Source organism: Perognathus longimembris, chromosome 5 (genome assembly GCF_023159225.1).
Source record: "Perognathus longimembris pacificus isolate PPM17 chromosome 5, ASM2315922v1, whole genome shotgun sequence".
In the NCBI taxonomy this organism is placed as follows: domain Eukaryota; kingdom Metazoa; phylum Chordata; class Mammalia; order Rodentia; family Heteromyidae; genus Perognathus; species Perognathus longimembris.
Window position 1 is genome coordinate 47,990,274 of NC_063165.1, and position 23,844 is coordinate 48,014,117.

A 23,844-nucleotide genomic window follows, 5' to 3' on the forward strand; every position below is an offset into this window, starting at 1 on the left:
ATGTTTTCTTAAACTCAAAAAGAGACTTGCAAAACCTGGAAGAGAGGCTCTAGTGGTAGGGCACCAGCTATGAGCAAAACACCCAAGGGAGAGAATAAGCCACAAGTTCAAGCCCCACTATAAAAAAATAATTTTTTAAATTAATTTTAAAAAGAAATCTGTATCTCCTATCTTCAACACTAAAACAAGTTTTTTTTTAATATCTTACTTACTGGTGCCATCTCCATGTTATTAATCTGGGCCTCATGAAAGCCACCATCTGACATAACTTCTTCTTCTGTCTCCTCTTCTGCTGTAGCAACATTTCTTCGCTTGAATAACTGAAAAATAAGATAATAAATAATGTAATTTTAACTCAAGGGAGTTCAACGTGCAAATACTACTAAGTACTCCATTCCAAATTGCAATAGGGATGAAGCTCTTTAAGTCATTTAAAAATTTCTAAAGATTGTGCAGCCTTTAGGCCTTCCTGATGAAGTACAATTGCAGGCTTCTCCATAGTCTGTGTCTAATACAGTTAGCTATAACCATGTGCACAATCAATACTTGATGGCATAAAACTTGAGAGTTCTGACAGTGAATAAAGTAATAATGCTGGAAGGAACAAAAACTGTAAGGCTGGAAAAATGGCCTAGGAATCCTTTGCCCATATGCCTCACCTTTTTATGTGATAGGGAACACACAGCAAATCTTAACATTTTCAGGGAAAATGAGGACAAAAATGATACTAAACGTAGAAATGTGGTAAACTGCCAACCTTGAGTAAAAAAGGCCAAGTGAGAGCACACACAAGGCCCTGAGCAAGCCCCAGTACTGTCACAAGAAAGAAAGCAAGAAAAAAGGAGAAAAAGAAAAGATACTAGAACAATCTTAGTCTTCAAGGATAGTGGACTGAAGCTTCTGACCTTCCCAATCTCTCTAGGAATCATGACAAGGAAAGATGACTATTTGAATACTACAAAACATCTATTAATTTGTGTAGAATACTCCAAACTCAACCGTTAGGTGCTTCTATTATACCCTGAAGAATGCAACATACACTCATCAAGCCATAGTAACATGTCCTCCAACTTCAACAGCTAAAAAAGCAGACAATACATAAAATAATATAATATTGTTTTCCTGCCTTTACAAAAGTATGTACCACCAGGCAGTGATTTTTCAAAACTTCCAAGATTAATCCCATGACTCCTTCAGATAAGTGCCTAGACAGTTTTCAGTGTAGTTCAGGAAGGGTAAATCCAAACAGCTTAATTACACGGACAAGTAAGAGGTTAAAACTGCTCAGGCCCAAACTCAGACGTCACAAATCAGAGTACAGATGCAACACAGTGAGAATTCTAAACATCTATAGGACGTTCCCTTTGACAATTTAGTACTTATCAGTGCACAATCAGTTCTTCCAGAAGACAGAAGCAGAGGAGACAATTTTCTAACTCATCTTATTGGGACAACATTACTCTAACACAAAACCACCTTCATTTTCGTTCCTTTTCATTGGTATATTACATCCAGATTGTCAAGGAAAAAATTACAAGGTCAACTAAAAGATTAAAGACAAACAACAACAACAACAACAAAAAACCAGCCTGACAAGATGAAGTGTCAGAACTAGACTATGTCAGCGATGTTGGACTCATCAGACTGAAATTTGTGAACTATGACCAATATATGCTAAGGACTCTAAGAGTTAAATAATACAAGAAAGGACAAGAAACTAAAGGAGAGAAATAAAAATTCTAAGTAAGAAAGAAGAAATGAAATCACTTAAAAATACTGTAACAGAAATGAAGAATGTTTTTGATGGCTTATTACCCGAGGAAATCATCTCAGAGCTTTAGGATATCTCAGAAACTTCCAGAAGTACCCAGGTCCAATAGCACATGACTACAATATCAGAACTTGAGGGAAAAGGCAGGAATATCTAGAGATGAAGTCCAACCTGGGCTACCCAACAAGACTATGCCTCAAAAAATAAAGATGACTGGTAGATCACATCTATAATTCCGGCTACTCAGGAGTTAAAAGGCAGAAGGATCATAAGAGTTCAGGCCAGACTGGAGAAAATTATAGGGATCTTATCTCAAAAAAGCAAAAGGGCCAAGGACACAGTTTTAAGTGGTAAGGCATACTAGTTTAGTAAGCATGAGGCCCTGGGTGCAATTTCCAGTACTACATGGAAAAGGAGACCGGAATGCCAAACTGAAAAGCAAATAATAAACAAGACAAAAATACACAAGTAAATAAATAACAGAATGCCAAACAAGAGATGAAGGAATAGAAGAACTATCACAGGGTTATAAGTAGGCCAAAGAGGATCCTTGGTTCAAGGATAGCCTGGACATTATGTTACAAAATGCCATTTCCACCAACAAGTCAGGCATTGTGAGGTACACTTATGGTTAGATAGAAAACCACAGGTAGAATGATTTCATTTGAGGCCAATCTGAGGCCAAAACCTAAGGACCTACTTAACAAATAACTTGAAAAGCAAAATAAGGCTGAGAGCATGGCTCAATTTGTATAGTACCTACTTAGAAAGCCCAAGTCCCAGAACTGAAATTCCAGTTCCCAGAACTGAAATTCTCATAAGGAGAATGAAAATCGTGTAATATCCTTAATTAAATCACAAAAGGTGGTCACTAGTGTGGGCTCACACCTATAATCCATAATCCCTAAATTTCTTATCTTCATTTAACCACCAAAGAGGCAGAAATAAAGCTGTGGTTCAAGTAGTAAAGTGTTAGCCTTGAGAGAAAAAGCACAGAAACAACACCCAAGCCCTGAGTTAAAGCCCCAGTAAACACACACACACACACACACACACACACACACACACACACACACACAGAGCACAAAAGGTAGGAAAAAAAAGTAGACAAAAATGCGGAACAAAGAACATGAGCAGCAAATATATAAGTGGTAACATGGTAAACATCAACTTATCCACATTAGTAATTACTCTGTATGCCAATTTTATAAATTAAATGAAATTGTCAAAGTGGATCTCAAAGAAATCCATGTTTAGGATAGTCCTAGCCGAGGATCCCAATAGCTCAATAGCAATGTACATATGATCACATAAGATAATCTTAAGCAAAATGAACTACAAGATTTGGAAATAAGTGGTTTATCTTTGTTATTTCCAACATACCATATGAAATTATGCCTTTTTCTTTTGTCATTCCCATGGTTCTACCCCTGACGTTCCTGTGATTGACTTTGGTACACTGGGTATTGTATGTACATTTATTGGAACTATGGAAGGGGAACACCAAAACGGAGAGACAAAGGGTAAAAGGAGAACCAATGCAACAGCAATACTTACAAGACAACATGCTGTAAACCAACTGTACAACTCTGGGAGGGGTGGGGAGGGAACCAGGGAGGTGAGCAGGTGACAGAAGAACAAAGGAGGTGGTAACAAGTATGATAAGAAATGTATTCACTGCCTTACATATGTAACTGTAACCCCTCTGTATATTACTTGGACAATTTTTTTAAAAGTGAAAAAAAAGACATGTTAAATAAAGAGCATACATTTAGTCAATAGACATATATGTTAACACTAACCAAAACAAAGAATAGATAAAAATAGTTTCAGTCAGAACAGATTTTAGAGAAAGGTAATCTCAGAAACATTACATAGTGAGGAGGTCAATTCACCAAGAAGACATAATAGACCTTAACGTGAATGAGGGTGACAATAAAGTGTCAAAATATATAGGCAAAATCTGATATAGGTAACAAGGAGAAATATATTAATTCACTTGTACTTGGAGACTTCAAAAATCTCTATCAGAAACTGACAGGTCCAAAGATAGAGATAGAGGTAGGTAGACAGATAGGTAGGAAGGAAGGAGAGAGACAGGCAGAATATCAATAAGGGCATAACTGCACCCAATAACCTCAGCAATTACTGGACAGAATTAGTTTCTATAGACTCGTTAATGCTAAAACTACAAAATACACATATAGTCTATAAAACATCATGAAACAGACAATATACCCAACTTAATAAAACAGAAATCAAAGTGTCTATCAGACTACAATGAAATTAAACTAGAAGTCAGAAAAAAACTAGAAAAATAGCTGAAAAATCTCCAAGTACATGTAGATTAAACATATTTATAGTAACACATAGATCAAAGAGAAAATATAAAAAGAATTTAAATATTTTGTACTAAATTAAAATTAAAAACACCTTATCAAAATGTGTGGGATGAAGCAAAAGAAATGTTTTGAGAGAAAGTTGTAACACTGAAGGTATGTATTACAAAACAGGAAAGATTTCAAATAACTCATCTTAGGAAACCAAAAGAAAAATTAAATCCAAAATAAATTCAGGAAAGCATAAAAATGAAACAAGTATTAAGGAGATTGAAAACCGGAACGTAACAGAAAAAAAATCTATAAAACCAAAAAGGCTGGCTCTTGGAAACATCAATAGAATCTACAAACCTCTAGCTAAGTAAATTAAGGGGGGGGGGGGGACAAGTCAGAGAACACAAATTACTAATGTCAGAAATGGAAAAGGGGGTGCATAATACAGAACCTGTAAACATTAAAAGGCAAAAAAAGAATAGCTACAATTAGGTATATGAGAAGACTCTCCTCACTCCACAGGGGTCCAGTCCTATACTCAGGAGGGAGGAATTCTGCAGAGAAGGCCCTGTCTAGTTTATTAGCATGAGGTCCCCATTAACGTTATGAATAAAGTTGAATGGCATGCATATTCCATTTGTCAAAGACAATTTATAAAGTAGTAAGTACCCCTAGAGGGGGTAAAAATGCAAGTTAATGTAACTGTTCAAGTGAAAAATTTCTAGCATGCTGGACGGGAAAAATCTTTCATCATTAATGAAATAAGTCTGTAAGCACAATTGCAATCATACAGAATTAGACATGTGCTACCAGTTTCCGATAGGTATTATCAGTATCATTTAATATTTAGTAGTTATCAGGAGTCAAATTGTTTTAACCATTAATTTTAAACCACAATTTATTTCTACTCTGCCCTGAAAAACAAACACAATATGTGTGTCACAGTGTAGGTCAGCAAGTAACTTTCATCAGATGGTCCTAAAATGTACATGATACTGTGAAAAGCGTAACTCCACATATAAGAGGATCTGTGGTTTACTAATCTAGTAGTCTTTTGGAAAATCATTCAAACTCAATTTGTTTTTCTAGTACATGATTTATATATTCACTGTCCAAACAGAAATATAAGTCACAAACTAAATTTTGAAAATTTTAGTAGTCACATTTTAAAAAGGAAAGCAAAGCTGGGATGATGGTTTACACTTATAATCCTAGCTACTTGGGAAGCTACAACTGGGGGGACAGTAGTTTAAGCACCAGCCACGGAAATAAAGAGTTTGTAAAATAGTGTCTCAACAGAAAAAACTGGATGTGGTGTCATGTGCCTGCGATTCTGGCATAACAGTATGCATAAATAGAAGGGATGCCTAAATAGGAGGTTACAATGCAGGCCAGGCATAAAGTCAGACCTTATCAGAAAGAAAAAAAAGGGAAATCATGCAGAAATAAATTGTATTTAACCCCAACAAGCACGGAGTCCTATTTCAATGTGCAGTCAATAGAAAATAAAAACATTATTTCACATGCTCTTATTTACATTAATTCAATGTAAATTTTATCAGAACACATTTCACTCTGAATTAGCCACATATTAAATGTTAATAAGTGGCTACCACATTGGACACAGAGCTCAAGAGGCTTAATTTTTTTTTCCTTTGCAGAGAAATACATGAAGTATGAGACATATCTAGAATCCAAACCTTCAGAATACAATTTGAAGGTTATTCGTCTAGATGATGCCCAAAGGATCTGAAATTATTTATTTAATTTATTTATCGGAGACAGGAACTCAAACTCAGTGTCTGAGGCTTTTCCTCATTGCTGATGATGCTCTATTGCCTGAGCCAGGCCTCCAACTCCAGCAATGAACATATTTATATTCTTTCCTTTTCAATCACATAGCTTATTTTGTCAAGGATCATACAGATAACTTCTATTTCATATTTGGTTCACAATTAAAATAAGCAATGTCAATTTGGCTGAGAGCATGAGTGTTTTATTCACAAAATGCTTACCCACACAGTGCCAGATATATCAAACACTCAATAGTTAACTATTATTATCCATACTTCATAATTACTAACTAACTAGTACACTATTCTAGAACTGGGGGCAGTGGGGAGGACAAGTAAACTTAAGGAGGGAAAACAAAACAAGAAAGTGAAGCATCACTACAAGAAAGACAGAAGTAGACTGCAAAAGTAGACTTAGCACAGTAGCTCCACAGTTAAGCCCATTGGAATAAGCAATGGTAATTGGAACAAGAAAACAGAAAATATAGAGGGGAGATCTCCAGAAGACAAAAACTAAAGAACCGATAAATTATCTAATAGTTTAACAAGTAAAAACTTAGAAAAAAGAAGATTAAAGAGCTAGGGGAAAAAAAAAGCGAACTCCAGGAAAAACAAAGTACACATATGAAGAAATGTAGCCACACTATTTCAGCTTAGCTCAGCTATAGAAAATGCAAACAGGGCTGGGAATATGGCTTAGGGGTAGAGTGCTTGCCTAGCATGCATAAAGCCCTGGGTTCAATTTAAGCACCACATAAACAGAAAAAGCCGAAGTGGTGCTGTGGCTCATGTGGTAGAGTGCTAGCCTTGAGCAAAAACAAGCCAGGAACACTGCATAGGCCCCAAGTTCAAGCCCCAGGACTGGCAAAAAAAAAAAAAAGAGGAAAATGCAAACATACTGAAATAAAACTATACAGGGAGAGAGGGAGGGAGGATAAGTGGGTGGATACAAAGAGTACTTACATCTTTATTACAATAGAACATCATCGGATATTTTAAATTTATGTACAATAAATAATATTACTTAGAAACATATCAGTATAGGCCACACTAAACATTAAGAACCAAAAGTAGATTACCTGGAAACAAAGCCAGGAAACTGTTTATTTTTGGATATTTTGGCCCTATTTTAACTTTCTCAACCATATATACATATTATTTCAGATAACCCCAGGTTTTTGAAAAGAAAAAATAGACCTGACAAACAATCTTAACTGGTGGACTATATTACTTATCCATAATAGCTGTCTGAACTCAACAGCCAAGGTAAGAAATGTTCACTGTTCAAAAGTTTATCAACTTATTCCAGATATTTCTAACTGGCAATCTCAAACAAGCCTTTATTCTTCATCACTTTGGTTTCCATGAACTTTTTAGACATATTGTATCACTCACACTAAGTCAGCAACAATCTATGTAATTCAAACTACTGTACATGAACAAGGCTTTAATCTGACTGTGACTGTCAAACAGGACAGAGGTCATTTTATAGTGCTGCCTAGATGAAAAAATATTCTGCTAAAAGGATGACACTAATTGTCTATGTACTTGACAGCATCAACTGCTATGCTTCCTACAAATGCAGCATCTTATTAGTTGGTTGGCGTAAACCTGCTGACCTCTCCAGATAAATCTCAAAGCAACTGTCGAAAGATGAATAGTAACTAAATAAATTTGTATTTTCTTGATATTTATTATTTTAAAATTAGACATGAAGCAAGCATGGCTGTGCTATTAGGAAACCTGATTAGTTTTACATAATGTAAATATATATGTATATTAATAAATAAGATGAAAAATTTTAAATGACAAAATGTTTTTTTAAGAGCGGAACATTATACAAACTTATTAAAGCCCCAGCAAAATTTCAAATATGTACAATGAATACAGTAAAACTTCTCTATACAACTATTTTTAGACAGATGTTTTGGATGATACTAGACAATAGTCTTATGTTGAACATCTGACTTTAGGTAGCTAAGTATAAAAAGTTAATGTAGGTCTTATAAATTCTGTCACAGGAAATTAGCAATCAAAAAGAAGTAGAATAAAATGAGCAAAGTGTTAATAACAACGTGCCATGATTATATCTTTAAATGATTTTGTGCCAACTATGATCCCCAGGTTGGTAGTTACATTCACATTTACATGTGCATTTATACATATATTTATAGTCACAAGTGAATATATGTATAGAAAAATGTTGCTGTGATCAATAATAAAAGGGAAATAGATTCCAGCCATAAAAGCCAATAATATGTAAGTTCATCTAAAGAAAAGGATCCACTTCCCTTAAGACATAAGATGCATAGAGGCAACAAGAAACTAAAAGAAAACTCTCAGTCTACAGTATTTACAACTACCTTTCCCAGTAACAATACAAGTGCTTGATTCAAGCATCTACAATGCTAACAACCAACACTGAAGTTGTAATGTACTCAAAGACTTAATTTAACTGAATTAGCTAGTCCAGGGCTTTGCTGAAACTGTCATTATAACTTAACTGAAAAATGTTTATAAAAGATTACCTTATTTTTCAAGTATAAAGAGTTACAGATCCTTCATTTGCCTTTAACTTTATGAAGTTTTTATGCATGTGTATGGGAAAGGAGTCAAATGATTCTTCCAGACTCATCTCTTCATAAAAAAATAAATAAATAATAAGCTAAAGGCTTATGTCTAAATTTCTTTATCCTAAGCTTTTTTTTTTTCCTATGCTGGACCTGAGGGAGCTGTCCCTTGGCTTTGGTGTTCAAAGCTAGTGGTCTACCACTTTGAGCCACAGATCCATTTCTGGCTTAGAGGCAAAGTCTCCCTGCCCAGGCTAGCTTTGAACTGTGAATCTCAGATCTCACACTCCAGAGTAGCTGGACTTACAGGCATGAGCACCAGCACCAAGGTGTCCTAAGCATTTTCAAAGAACCACAAAGTAAGGTGAAATCCTGTATGCTCCTATAGATATTCTCAGGTTAAAAATAATTTTAAAAGAAATCAACGCCTACATGTCCTTATGAATAAAACAGCACCATTTGGGAATGAACAGACATATTCCCTGAAAACTTTCTTTATACCTAGTTACAAAAAATATGTAAAAATAAATACGAAGTATAGCAAACTGGAGACAATTACTAGATTCAAAGTTTATAAAGTTCACTATCCTTTCAATTTTTTGTTTGTAACTTTTCAAATTAAAGTTTACAATAAGAATTAATGAATGCACTGCTGGGTGGAGAATTCACTTTATGAACATACACAAAAACCTTAAGAAGTTGAAATACTAGAAAAAAAAAGAGGTCAAAATATTAAGCACTGGTTATATTAAGAAAATAGGAAATCTGGGCTGGAGGCATGACTCATGGTAGAGCATCTGTCTCACAAGTGGAAAGCTGAATGCAATCCCCAGAAGCATCAAAGAAGAAAGAATACGAGAACCAGATTTTTTCTTATTAGTGTACAATCTAGTAACCTTTACTGTACTCACATATACATGCAATCCTTATCACAATGAATTTTACAGAATTTTCAAAGAGATTTCATTGTGCTATATTCCATATAGTGATACAATGTACTTTGATCAAGTTTATCCCCTCTATTATTGTTTCTTATCCTCTTTAAAATATTTTTAACTGGTTTCATTTTTCTATTTTCACGTGGATATAAAATACTTCAATCATATGTGCCACCACACTTTCACCCTCCTCCTGCTGGTAACCACCTGAGATTTCTCTATTCCTCTATTTTTCAATAGTTTTTTTCCTATCCTAAAATAAAGTGTTGATTTGATTAAAGGGAAGGGGGACATACACTTATTAAAGGTTGCTAAAAAGACAGTGGTTTCTATCTTAAAATGTAACAAACATGATTAAGGACTTACTTGTTCCTCTCTTTTCTGCTTACGTAACTGCAGTCCTTCTTCCTCCCTCCTCCTGCGCATCTCATCAGGATTCAGAGATTTGTTCTTATAACTTTTTAGGCGAAAGTTCTCTTTTCCTGGGGTAGTCATGATTTCTGTAAGAACAGAGAACACTTAAGCTTACTTTAAAGAAATCTATTTTTGTAGCTGCTCAGCCCTAGTCAAATATACAGGCCCAAACTCATTCCATAGGGACAAATAGTTCCTTTTTTTTTTTACTGTTATTAAAAGGTATAATTCAATAATTTTAGCATTCACACATATGTGCAACCCTTATCAAAATGAATTTTACGGGCTGGGGATATAGCCTAGTGGCAAGAGTGCCTGCCTCGGATACACGAGGCCCTAGGTTCGATTCCCCAGCACCACATATACAGAAAACGGCCAGAAGCGGCGCTGTGGCTCAAGTGGCAGAGTGCTAGCCTTGAGCAGGAAGAAGCCAGGGACAGTGCTCAGGCCCTGAGTCCAAGGCCCAGGACTGGCCAAAAAAAAAAAAAAAAAAAAGAAAGAATTTTACGTATTTTCATCACCTCAAAAAGAAATCTTGGAGCTGAAGGTGTTGTTCAAGTGGTAGAGTAAACCTTGCCTAGTAGCACAAAGCCCCAGGAGTTCAAACCCAGTACTGTTAAAAAGAAACAAGGGCCAGAAATCCTAGACCGTTTAGCTATTATTCTTACTCTGGACATTTCATATGAACAAAATCATGTAATATACAATCTTTTGTGTCTAGCTTCTTCATATAGCCTAACACATACAGGGTTCATTTGCACTGTAGCATATATCAGTATTTCATTCTTTTTAGGGCTGAATAATGTTCCATTGTGTGTATGTACCCAGTTACGTTTACCCTTTCAACTAATGGGAATTAGGCTACTTTTACCTTTGGCTATTACAAATAATACTTCCACTAACACCTACAGACAAGTTTTTGTGTAGACATCTCATATATACACACACACACACACACGTATGTATATATGTGTGGGTCAAACTGAAAGTCATAAGAACTCCATTTCATCACTTAAAGAACTACTCAACTGTTTTTCAATGTGGCTTTATCATTTTGTATTCCCACCAACATACAAAGGAGGCAACATTTACTCTACTTCATCAACATTTGGCTATTAGGACTTTTTTTTTTTTTTTTAACCACAGCTATCCTAGTGGGTATAAAAGAACTTCTTTTTTTTTTTTGGGGGGGGGGGCAGTCCTGGGCCTTGGACTCAGGGCCTGAGCACTGTCCCTGGCTTCTTTTTGCTCAAGGCTAGCACTCTGCCACTTGAGCCACAGCGCCGCTTCTGGCCATTTTCTGTATATGTGGTGCTGGGGAATCAAACCCAGGGCCTCGTGTATACGAGACAAGCTCTCTTGCCACTAGGCCATATCCCCAGCCCCTAAAAGAACTTCTTGTGGTTTTGATTTGTAACCCCCTGAGGAATAAAGAAGTAAACCATCTTTCACATAATTATTAGCTATACACTGCTCATTAAAAGCTATTCAAATCCTTTGTCTATTTTTAAGTTGGGTTACTAGGTTGTCTTCTTACTGAGTTATAACAGTTTAACATTTTGGATAAAACATATCAACTAGATGTTAAGCAAAAATGCCCCCCAATCTTTATTTTTCCATCTTTTTTTGTTTGCTTACAGGTACTGAGGTTTGACCTCAAGGTTTTCATACTGATTAAACAGGTGCTCTACCATCTGAACCACACTACCCCCAATTCACTTTCTTGATGGAATTCTTTCAAGCACAAAAGGTTTTAATTTTGATAAAGTCTAAATTAATCTACTATTTTCCTTTTGGCAATACCAGGGCTTGAACTCAGGGCCTTGTACTTAATTGGTTTGTCTTCTACCACTTCTAGCCTTGTTTTTTGTTGGGTATTTTTGAGATGGAAGAATCTAAAAACTTTTCTGTCCAAGCTAGCTTTAAATCTTACTTTGAATCTCAGCATCCTTAGTAGCAAGGATCACAGAAATAAGCCACCAGAGCCCACCCTTTTCTTTCTCTTATTCATGCTTTTGGTGTCATGTCTAAGAATCTGAAACCTTGTTTCTTTACAGGAGCTTTGGTTTACCTCTTATATTTAAGTCTGAGATCCATTTTGAGTTAATTTTTTGTACATGGTGTGAGTTAAGAGCCAAGGTTTGGGGTGGGGGGGTTGTTTGTTTTTGCATGTGGTTAGGCAGTTGACTAACATCTGGTTTAAAAAAACAACTATTTCTCCTTTCAATGGTCTTGGTATTTGCTATAAATTACATGTTCCCATCTGCCCCAAAATTATATGTAAAATCCTAATTCTTAGGATGATGCTGAAGGTGGGTCTAATGTGATTAAAGTCACAATGGCAGAACCTTCATGAATAGAATGCCCTTATTTAAGAGGAGAGAGAGAGAGAGAGAGAGAGAGAGAGAGAGAGAGAGAGAGAGAGAGAGAACGAACATGAACCAAACAAGGTGTGGTGCCTCACACCTGTAACGTCAACACAGAACTGAGGCAGGAAGACTCAACATTCAAGGACACCTTGAGTTTCACCAGCCTGCACTTATCTCAAAGAAGAAATGACAGCCATCTATGAACTCTAAGTCTGCCAGTACCTTAGTCTTAGACTTCTAAGCCTCAAGAACTATAAGAAATAAATGTTGTGATTAAATTTCTGATCTTTATTATACCTTCCTAAATGGTACTCAATAACCAGTATGCATGTGTGCCTATGGGTGTGTGTGTGGTTTGCTTTACATATATGGTTTAGTTTCTTGACTCTCAATTCCATTGACCTATATGCACATATTGTTTCAACAATTCCACAATGTCTTGATGATCACTGCCTTGTAATAAGTTGGAATGAAGTATGAGTCTTCCCATTATAAGATTGTTTTAGCTTTTGTGAATTCCTTACAATTCCACATCAATTTTACAATTCGCTTGTCAATCTTCTACAATGTCAACTCTGACAGGGATCTGTACTTACTGTAGGTAAGTATGTGCTGCTACTGCCAAGAACTACCCACTGTGACGTATGTGACTGTTTCTAAAATGTGTAAGAGTTGGAGATGCAGCTCAGTGGTATACCACTTATCTAGGATATATTAAGCTCTAGATTAGATCCCTCACACATAACAGTAAAATCTGAAATGCATGTCAAATTATATCTGGTAGTTATTAAAATAATTGTTTTTGTCTCTGAATTACTAAATACAGTGAGTTATACTGACAGATTCCTCAAAAATGATTCTTATTCTTGGGGAAAACATGGTGTCACTTTTTACATTTTTTAAGTAATTCCATTGTTATTATTAAATTGTTGTACAGAGAGGCTACCATTTCTTAAGTCAGGTAATAGTACATTTCTTTTTTTTTTTTTTTGGAGGGGGGCAATGTCACGCCTTCTTTTACTTTCCCCCAGCTTCCCCCTCCCTTCCCTTCTTTTTAAATGTTATTGACTAAAAACACCTCTACACTAGTATCCATAGCTGGCAGTGGGTATAGTTTCTTCTCTTTGGGGGAGAAAGGGTACTATTTATCACATTAAATTTATCACTTTTTGGTATGCTTTCAATTTTATGACTTCTGGAAGAAATGTATAACTAACCAGGTATTTGTGATGACAGAAAGGCAAGTGAGATATTAGGAAATGAAAAGGAAAATGTCTCAGATATACATTATGGAATTCTGGTAGTAATAGAAAAGCAGGCAATCAGGGAATTGAGGCCTATACAACTTGTATATGGTATAAGGTGATAAACCAAAACCTAGGAAAACAGGGGAAGAGGGTTACAAAAAGAAATTTTAAAGTACAGAATATTGAATCTTTTTGGCTCCATGATACAAAGGAGACCCACCAAGCTATCATCTTCAAGGACTCCAATTCTCCAAATTTAATTGAAAGCCAAGCTCTATAACCTCAAAGATGGCTATGGTGTGCTGAAGTACTGTCTCCCCATGACATGTCTATGCTGCATGCTTTCTTTCTCCACCATCATTCTTTCTATTAAACTTTGAACTGCCATCCCAGACAGGAAGCAAGATACTGGCTCAAAAATGATTGTGAAAATGGAGCTAAAGGCATGGCTCAGCAATAGAGTGCCTGCAAGCAAATATGAGGCTCTAAGTTCAGTTTACTACCACCAAAACTACAGAACAAAACCTACCTATGTCTAATTTGTTCTGATACAAAACTGAATAAAATCAAGCTTTAATGACTGAAGTTACAGACAACCTCATGTTTGAATCCCAGCTCTACCACTCAGTGAAGTGTAGGGCAAGTTACCTTATGCTGTACACATATACTCTCCTCCAGAGTGGGTTTGCAAGGATAATTAAGGGAAAGCAACTTATTTAGCCTTGACACATCTGTAGATTTTATTACTTTCTGTGGGTCTGTACCCCAGCAACAAACCCCCATTCTGATCCCAAGCTGCTTTGCTGGTCAGAGCATAGAGATACATGGACAACTCAGCACATATCCCCATTAGTGCTAGAAAATCCATCATGATGAGTAAGCAGACTTATCTTTGCATATGAAGGACAGCATTATTCTTGTTATATGAAGGAGATTATCCCTTTTATCCACATTCTGGATTACTGCCTGCTCTCAAGAATGGTCCCAATTAGTCAACAACATTAGATCAGAACCATTTTTACACTGAGGTCGATTTTATAGTGTTGTTAACATCTTTAAAAAGAAAAACAAACTGTACAACCCATTAGCCCTCATCCCTGCTCGTTCAGTGCACAACCTCAAAGTTTTCTAATGCAAGTCCTATCTAGTCCCTAATTGGCAGCTAATTGACTTGTTTACCATTCCCAATGTCTTCCTCTGTTATTGCATCTAAATTCATAATCCCAACAAAGTACAAAGATATTTAACACAAAACAAAACAAAAAAACCATAAATTCTTTACCACTAGGTCACTCATCTTGCATAGCCAATTAAAAGTCTTAATTTATTTTATGGACAGTATTTATACAAACATACTTGTAAATACAATCTGACAGGTTTAAAAGCACAGATATCATAAATCCTAAGACTTTTATTAATTCAATAAACTCAGTGCTAAAACTATGGAGCTCAAGAACAAGATATAATCTTATTCTCAAATGTACAAGAAAAAATTAAAAGTCAAAATAAGACCAACAGAAAACAACAACAAAAATAGGTCCAGAAACCTACAGCAATTCCAAAGTAAGTAGTACGAAACAATTCATAATACAGTTGAGATTAGGGAAAATTACAAAAATTAAACACGTAACACATTATGAGTCCCCTAAATTTTAAAAAGACAGTTCAAGAAAGTAATTTAATGAAGTTATTTGTAAGTTATCTTTTTAGAAAAAAAGGCTAGAAATGACATCTTAAGAATTTGTCTCTAGTCTGTCTTCAGGAGGGGGAAGGACAGTGTAGAGTTTTAATTTATGACTTTGCTTGGCTTGCTTTATGGGTGCTCTACTACATGAGCCAGTCTCCAGCTCAGCTTTTTTTTTTTGCTTTTTTTGGTCGGTCATGGGGCTTGGATTCTGGGGCTGGGCGCTATCAGCTCAAGGCTAGTGCTCTACCACTTGAGCCATAGCACCACTTCCAGTTTTCTGGTGGTTAATTGGAGCGAACAGTTTCACTGGGACTTTCATGTCCAGAGTGGCTTTGAACCATGGTCCCCAGATTCTTAGCCTCTGTAGCTAGGATTACAGGCGTGAGCCACTGGTATGGGGCTTCAGCTCAGCCTTTTGATGGTTATTTTGGAAATAGAGTCTCATGGACTTTTCTAACTGGGCTAGTTTCAAATCTCGATCTCTGTATCTCAGCCTAGGTAACTAGGATTACAGGAATAAGATAGCAGTGTCTGGCTCTGAGTCTGTATTTCATAGGGACCAACAAACAAATTGCCAAGTTTTACATGGCAAATAAATAATACATTTTTTTCATGGCCACTTTGATACGTAGTAATTCTGTATAAAAATTAAGGTATATAAATAAATCATTCTAGGAAGTTTCATGAAGAACACCTTAGAAAATATATTACAAGTCAGGATAAAGACACTATTCACTAAAGCCAAATTATGCCAATCAAGAAATGTAATATATGAATGTGATATACATCCAGACACACACACACACACACACACACAAAATGCAATTTTTCTCATCCATCAGGAAGTAAATTATGCCATTTGCAGGGAAATAAATGCACCTGAAAAAAAATCTCATGATAAGTCAAGCTCAGAGAGACTAAGGACACATAAGATGCATGTTTTCCTTCCTATGTGGAAGTTAGAGCTAAATTACAGATATATATGTGAACATACACAGTCACATGCATATATACACAAATATATTTACTAAAGTTAACTATACACATGGGAAAATACCAGTAGCACATCATTCTCCTTTGAACAACAAAAGAAATACCAGAAGGTGGGACATATGCTTGGAAGAATGAAGAGAGGAAGGGTGGGCAAATGCAGTCATAATGTACACATGTGAAAACAGAACCACATATGTATATTAAATATTTTGTACATATGTGAGATGGGTGAAGTTAGGAGAGATAGGGAGGATGATAAAAGGTGTAACATTGAACAATGTCATAAACTGACATACTGAAATGAAACCCTTTTGTACAACTACCTAAAACAGAATAAAAATAAATGGCATGAAAGAATACTCTGAACCTCTTAACATACAAGTCCATTTCATATCTCATCCCATGGTGCGCAAGCACAATGCTATTTCCTGCTATAGACAACATCACTTCCATGTTTCTCAGAGGGAAGAAGAAATATGAAGAGTTGGCATCCTGGATTTGAAAATATGATTTATTATTAAGCTTATGAAGCCTTGTCTATTCAGTGTGCAATCTTATTGATCTCATTACTCAGTTGTTTGTCAGGTTTCATAGTTTATCCAGAAGAAAGCAAAGTCAAAATAAAAAACTTAATGCAGGTAATGCATTTGTCACTTATTCAGGCTTGTTTGTTTTAACAGTTCCAGGAATGGAACTCAGGGCCTTGGACACTCTATTCAAGAATCCTACCACTGAGCAACATCCCTAAGCCCTTATTCTAAGGTGTCTTTGTTGTGGAGCAGGGGAGGGTTTTGTTTTTAATTAATTATTTTTGTTTGCTTTTCTAAGAAAGGCCATTAATGTGTATCCTAGGTTGGCCTGGCACTCTGAATCTTCCTACCTCAGCTTTGAAGAGCTAGGATTAGAAGCATGAGCCTTTCATTTCCTAATGAATGTTAAGACCCTCAAAGTTTGTGCTATTTGCTTCCATTTGAACTTGCCTTGATATTTAGTAAAGTCCTTTTTGCATTTCTGCTAAATTACAATGACTGTTAAAATGTCACTTGGTTAATATTTGTATTAACTGTTTTCAGCCTTATGCTATAAATTTCATTAGGACACGAGCATAAGGATACACCAGTTACAATCACTCTAAAAGTATTCAGGGGTGAATGGATTAAGTATACAAACACAACCAAAGCCAGGTAGAGATAACACAAGCCAGTGGCAGATTTCAAGTTCAAGGCCAGTCCAGGTTGCATGCTCAAAACTTGTCTCAAAAAAAAAAAAGACAACCCAAAAACCAGATCTTTTTTGTTGATTTTTAGTTTTCTTGTTTATTTATTTATTTAGTGCCAGTCTTGGGGCTTGATCTTAGGGCCAGGGTGCTCACCAACCTTGAGGTTTTTTTGATAAAGGCTAGTGTTCTACCACTTGAGCCACAGCTCCATACCCATCTTTTCTGCTGGATAACTGGGGATAAAAGACTCAGACTTTCCTGGTAGGGTGGCTTTTTTGTAAACATCAATCCTCAGACCTCAGCTTCCTCAGCAGCTAGGATTGCAGGTGTGAGCCACTGGTGGCTGGACTAGTTTTCTTTTTTCTTCTTGCTCTTTTTGTTCTGTGCTTCAACTCAGAGCTTCAGTTCTGTCCTTGAGCTTTTTGCTCAAGGCTAGCACTCTACCACTTGACCCATAGCTCCACTCCCAGCTTTTTGATGGTCAATTGGAAATAAGAGTCTCACAGACTTTCCTGCCTGGACTGGCTTCAACCCTTGATCCTCAGATCTCAACCTCCTGAGTATGAAGCGGAGTCACTGTGGGCCAGAATCTTTTTTCCTTTTTTATCGGTGTTGGGGATGGAGAATTCTAATCTTGGTACCAACAAAAAATGGAAGACCAGCCATACTTGCATCTGCAAGTTAGGGAAAATGAGTATGTACTTCAAAATTAAGTACTGACTGTCTAATATACATGCTTTTAGCACATTAGCTGGAAAGGATCTCCTTAAGTGTTCTCATGCTTTCCACCTTAAAACTGAAGCCTGATAGGTGAGGACACAGAAAATTCTATCATTTTCAACAAATTATCAAAAAGGCCAGAGTCACAAGTTAAAACCAGAAACTAAACTGAAAAAGCAGATAAGCTTTCCTCTCATCATACCTCACTTTTAAAGTTATATGATCCTGACACATATTTCTTTAAAATGTAAGAGACTGTAAATCTATGCTATCCTTTGAAATGGCAAAAATTTGGTAGCTATAAATGGATGTGTAGGGGCTGGGAATATGGCCTAGTGGCAAGAGTGCTTGCCTCATATACATGAAAGCCCTGGGTTCAATTGCCCAGCACCACATACATAGAAAATGGCCAGAAGTGGTGCTGTGGCCCAAGTGTCAGAGTGCTAGCCTTAAGCAAAAAGAAGCCAAGGACAGTGATCAGGCCCCAAGTCCAAGGCCCAGGACTGGCAAAAAAAAAAAAAAAGAATGTGTAAAGGCAGAAATAAAGAAAGGCATATTTGGCAAAAGAAGTCCTAAATGTTCCCAGTGTTTTAGGTGGGGCTCACCCATCTTATCTACTCAAAACATTCATGGAATATACAGTTGCTGGACCTAATGTACTCCTGTGGTCCTGTAGCTCAAAGCATAAAAGGCTACACAGAGGCTTCCATTTTTGAGAACAGGAAATGTTTCTATTTTTTTCCCCTATCTCCCAATTTTAACTGTTATAATAAAAAAACAAATCTTTGTTGAATCTTCACTTGCTGAGACTTTCCTTTGGTGAGATACCTTGAAATTCTTTTCATCAATGGATTTCAAGGACCTGTGGTTTTGTGTCAAACCTGGAAAGCTGAAGGAAATCCTCATCCACTCATATACAAAATCGAATAAATATATATATCGTCTTCCAACAACCTCAGCAAAAATAGAAAAACACAGTAGAGTTCATTCTCACTTTCCTTTGAAAAACTTAAATGGCTATCTTTTAAGTAGAAGGATGAATAACTTGCGAATCATATTCAAAAAAATTACAAATGCAACAACAACTTAAACTGAATATGGAAATCTCAAGTCTCAGCAACTGAGAAGGGTGAAGCAGGAGATGAAAGTGGACCCACGGAGAGACTCTTTCTCAAGAGAGTTAAGAAGGAGCCTAAGAAGGCTAGGACTAGCCAGTGGCTCACATTTGTATCAGCCTCTGAGGATCATGGTTCGAAGCCAATCCAGGCAGTAAAGCCTATTAGACTCCTCTAAGCCGGAGGTGGAGCTATGGCTCATGGGGTAAGAGCACTAACCCTGTGCAGAAAAAGCTAAGGGACAGTGCCCAGGCACAACACCTAAACAAAAACAAAACCTCACAAGTAAGAAAATGCAAAACCTACCTGCCAGTGTTTTTCCCCCCTTTTGGAGGAACTGTTTAAAAAAATGTTGATAGTAGTGTGTAATGGTACATCTCGGAAAAATTATTTCAGGACTGTTTATTCTGTGAGTTGTAAACATCCATTCTTTTGAAACTTCTCATTGGAAAAAAAAAAGGGACACGGACACACGGACACACGGACACACACACACACACACACACACACACGGCATTCCCACTCAGGCCTGACAAGAGGCTTTCGGGCCGACCTCCCTGCCTCCTTCATTCTGGGCTCGGTGTGGATTGTTGGCGGTTTCCCTCGCATCCCCGCTCACACACGCTCGGCGCCGACCAAGTTCTGTCATTCCTCTCATTACCACACCCCCGCCAGCCGCGGCGGGTGCTGTGATGACATCGGGGAACTGCGGCCGACCGACCCCACCACACCCCACACCGGCCGGCTCGGGCCGGGGCTGGGATTCGTCGATCCCCCACCTCTCCCGCCCTCCCCCGAAGAGTCCCTTCCAGGGGAGAAAGGGGGTGCCGGGATTTCGACTCGCCTCCCCGGCTCGTCCTCGCCTCCCGCGCAGCCCTCGCGCCGCCCGCCCACCCTCCAGCTCGCGCGCCTCGGCCCCGGCCCCGGCGCAGGCTCCGCGCGGCCTCATCACCGCAGTCCCCGGCGCCGTTTCCTTCCACCCGCCGCGCCGCGCCGCGCCGCGCCCGCCCGCCTCGACCGGCGATCCCGATGGCGGCGATCACTCCGGCGCTCCCCGCCCCCACCCTCACCTTCGCCGGCCGCGCGGCCGTTGAGGGCAGCCCGGGCCGGTGACGCACGGACGCACCGCGAGCGTCCGGGCCCCCACGGAGCTGAGCTCGAGCTCCCGCCAGCGCCCGCCCGCCCTCGCCCCGGGGCCTCTCCCGGATCCCGCCGTAGACAGCCCGGATCCGCCGGCGGGAGGGGGAGGGGCCGCGGCCCGCACTCACCGGCTCGAGGCAACCGACCCGGGTGCCACTGCTTAGAGTGAAGTGCTCGCTCTCTCGCCCGTCCGCCGCTCCTCTTTCACCCACCACCTAGACAAGCCGACCCCACCTCGGCGGTGCGCACCGCACCAGGCCTCGCCTTTCGACGCCGCGCACCGAGCAGTGAGACCCAGCTCAGCCGGCGTGCGCAATGCGCCTGCGTGCAGGGGGCCGGCCAACGCGCCTGCGTGCGCCCCTGCGGTGACGCCCACCGCAGAGCCTGCCGGGAGAGGTAGTCATCTGGCTGTTAGGCGTCCCACAGCCCAGAGTCCTGGAATCTTGGGTCCAGGGTCAGGACCTCATTGACCAGGAAGCTTGAGGTCCATCGCTGAAGGGGGGATGGGGCGGGGGGTGAGGGAAAGGGAAGAGGGTGGGAAGAGGGTATTTATGTCAACGAAGCTATCTTTACTAAGCTGTTCTAGAATGGACAGATTTCCCCCTGCTTTTCCAGATATAGCCTCTCACGTAGTAGGCACATGATCCAGTACATATTTCTTTCTCTGTGTGTGTGTGTGTGTGTGGAGGAATGATGGCATGGTTAAAGGACGAAGAATACTACAGAAGTGTTAAGTCAGTGTCTCATGGCCAAAGAGATCACGTGCAGCTTGCTTACTGGAAGCTTCTTGCTATTCTCTTTTTAGATCATGCCCTTCCCCTTTGCCTGATAATTTGTAAGAAGTATCAAAAATCAAAAATGAGTTCTTGAGCCGGGTGTGGTGGTACACATCTATAAATCCCAGCAACTAGGGAAGCTGAGACAGCGAATCAAGAGTTTAAGGCCAGCCGGGAAGAGTAGTAATTCATAAGAATATCTTCCTAACTGTGTATTTTTGTTATTTTGAGAAATTTAAAAGGTATAAAATACTGTTTTTGCGGCTACAAATAGTGCTATTACAAGCGTTCTTATACATCCATACCATATGCCAGAAAACTACTATATGAAAATACATTGATTACATTTTTGTTGTACTGGAGACTGAATCCAGGGCCTCACACATGGTAGGGAAGCACCCTGCCAATTGAGCCATGCCCCTCATGTTTTTAAGGTAGGATTTCGATAACTGTGCTCAACTGCCTCCACTTTCTAATTAATGGGGTTGCAGATATGCACCACCACACCCAACATACATCCTTACCATCATCAGATGAGGTAGGCAGAATTCTAAGATACCCTCTCATGATCTCTGCCTCACAGTGTTTCTATGTATATCCCCACTCCCTGAATGTAGATGTGTCCTCTCTCTGACTTTAAGCCAACAGAGTATGGCCAAAGAGGCAGAGACCTCCTCCCATGATGAAAGCTCATTACATAATACTTTGTCTTCCCAGACTGGAGCTACACACTTGCCTCAAGGGAACAAATTATCATGTTGTCAACTGCCTGTGGAGATGACTACATGACAGGTAACCACTAGTCAGGTAGCCTCTAGGATCTGAGTGTAGTCTTTAGCTATCAGTAAGAGTCTAGGGCCTTCAAGCACACAACCACATTCAAGTGAATTCTGTCAATAGCCTGAGAGAGGTTGGAAGAAGATTCATATTCAGCCAAGCCTCCAGACAGGACAGTTTGACCATATACTTTCCTGAACCTTGTTAGACACTAAGCAGAGAAAGAAGCTAACCTATGCCTATACTCCTGGCTTGGAGGAACAGTGAGATAATAAGTGGTTGTTAAGCCACTCGGTTTTTTGGTAATTTGTTACATGGCAATAGAAAATGAATGCACTAGATATTGCCAGATTAGTTTACAAAGTACCAATTTATACTCCACACTGTGTAAGATTCTTTTTTCTACACATTCTTGCTAACATTTGGAAATGCCTGACTTGAAAAAACTTTGCCAGTAAATAGGCATGCAAATAAATAAAAATAATGTAAATCACATATATTCCTATATTTTTAACATAAATAAAAATAGGCATTGACTTGTTACATATTTGCTATTACGTAAACAAATAGCAGTAGTACTAGTAATAATACCGCAATTAATAATGAGTGGAAGCACTAGTTAAGCAAATAATAAAAACATGAAAAATATAGCAATATTTTTAAAATGTTTATCCTTTGGTACAGCAGTTTATTTTAATTGTTTATTTCACATTTAAGTTTTAGAGGCTGTACTCTTCAGTATTCTTCAGACATTTATATGTAAGAATACTTAAAAAGAACGCAAATGCAACTAAATAACTAGATGTTACCTATTTTAAATAAAATAATGACATTTCTGTCCCATGATATTATAGAACATTTTTGTTTATTTTCTGCTCTGCTTCCTTGGGAGCTATTTTTTTCTTTTATGTAATGATAAAAAGAATAGAGTAGCTGGGTGCTACTGTAATCCTAGATACTTGGGAGGCTGAGTTTTGCCCAGATTAGTCATGACCACCACCATTCTAATGATTTCTGCCTTCCAAGTGTCTGAGGTTGTAGTCATGCTACCACATTTGGTCCCCTTTGCTATTCCTGATCCAGATGCATGACCCATCTGAGGAGGGGATTCCCAAGAGATAGATACAATTAGATTTTGGAAATGGATTCATAGCTGTTTCAATAGGAAATGAGGAGTTCTAGGTTCTGAATAGGTAGGTTGGGACTGAATAGTGATGGCTCTACGTGGATCCATTCTGTATGCCCTATAGACTGGTCATTTCATGATGATAGAGTCAGCTAGAGCAAGGCCCAAATGGGACTTTCTGAGACATGGGAGCAAGGCAAGAAACCTTTCAAATCATGTATCTAAGGCAGAACCCTCAGACGCACAACCAAGGAAAGTACTATACAAGACTATCAGAATGCTTGTCTTTCAGGAAGATGAATGAATCCCAGCTACTCTGCAATCAGAGACAAAAGGATGGTGAGTTTAAAACCAGCTCAGGCAAAGGTAGGGAGACCCCTACCTCATACTTGATCTTAGCCAAAAGGGCTGAGAACATACCTCAACTAGTAGAATACTTGACTAGCAAGCATAAGGCCCTGCATTTAATCCTTGTTGCTCATTTAAAAAAGCAAGTTAAGAAATGACACAGAGGAGAAGATAAATTTGTTGCAAGAGGGTGAGGATGTGAGATAAGAAGACTTTAGAAGTAGAGCCTAAAATGTATTTGGAAGTGAGATTAGCTGATCTTTACATTACAAATAGCCCTTGGTGGGCTGGGGATATAGCCTAGTGGCAAGAGTGCCTGCCTCGGATACACGAGGCCCTAGGTTCGATTCCCCAGCACCACATATACAGAAAACGGCCAGAAGCGGCACTGTGGCTCAAGTGGCAGAGTGCTAGCCTTGAGCAGGAAGAAGCCAGGGACAGTGCTCAGGCCCTGAGTCCAAGGCCCAGGACTGGCCAAAAAAAAAAAACACAAAAAAAAACAAATAGG

At 38.6% G+C, this 23,844-nt stretch overlaps 1 protein-coding gene across 3 annotated transcripts in view; it reads right to left on the minus strand.

Annotated features, from left to right (window-relative positions):
- Positions 1 to 23,844, minus strand: part of Kpna1 (karyopherin subunit alpha 1) — a 596,817-nt gene that overhangs the window by 26,764 nt on the left and 546,209 nt on the right. Inside the window, exons 1-3 of one of the 3 annotated variants that reach the window (XM_048346770.1) lie at positions 20,438 to 20,625; positions 9,772 to 9,905; positions 213 to 320 (exon numbers count right to left, since the gene is read on the minus strand). In XM_048346770.1, the coding sequence (XP_048202727.1) occupies positions 213 to 320; positions 9,772 to 9,900 (237 nt within the window). In that variant the 5' untranslated portion in view covers positions 9,901 to 9,905; positions 20,438 to 20,625. Of the gene's footprint in view, positions 1 to 212; positions 355 to 465; positions 587 to 9,771; positions 9,906 to 20,437; positions 20,626 to 23,844 lie in introns of those variants that run through there. The other 2 variants (XM_048346772.1, XM_048346771.1) reach the window with 2 other exon arrangements.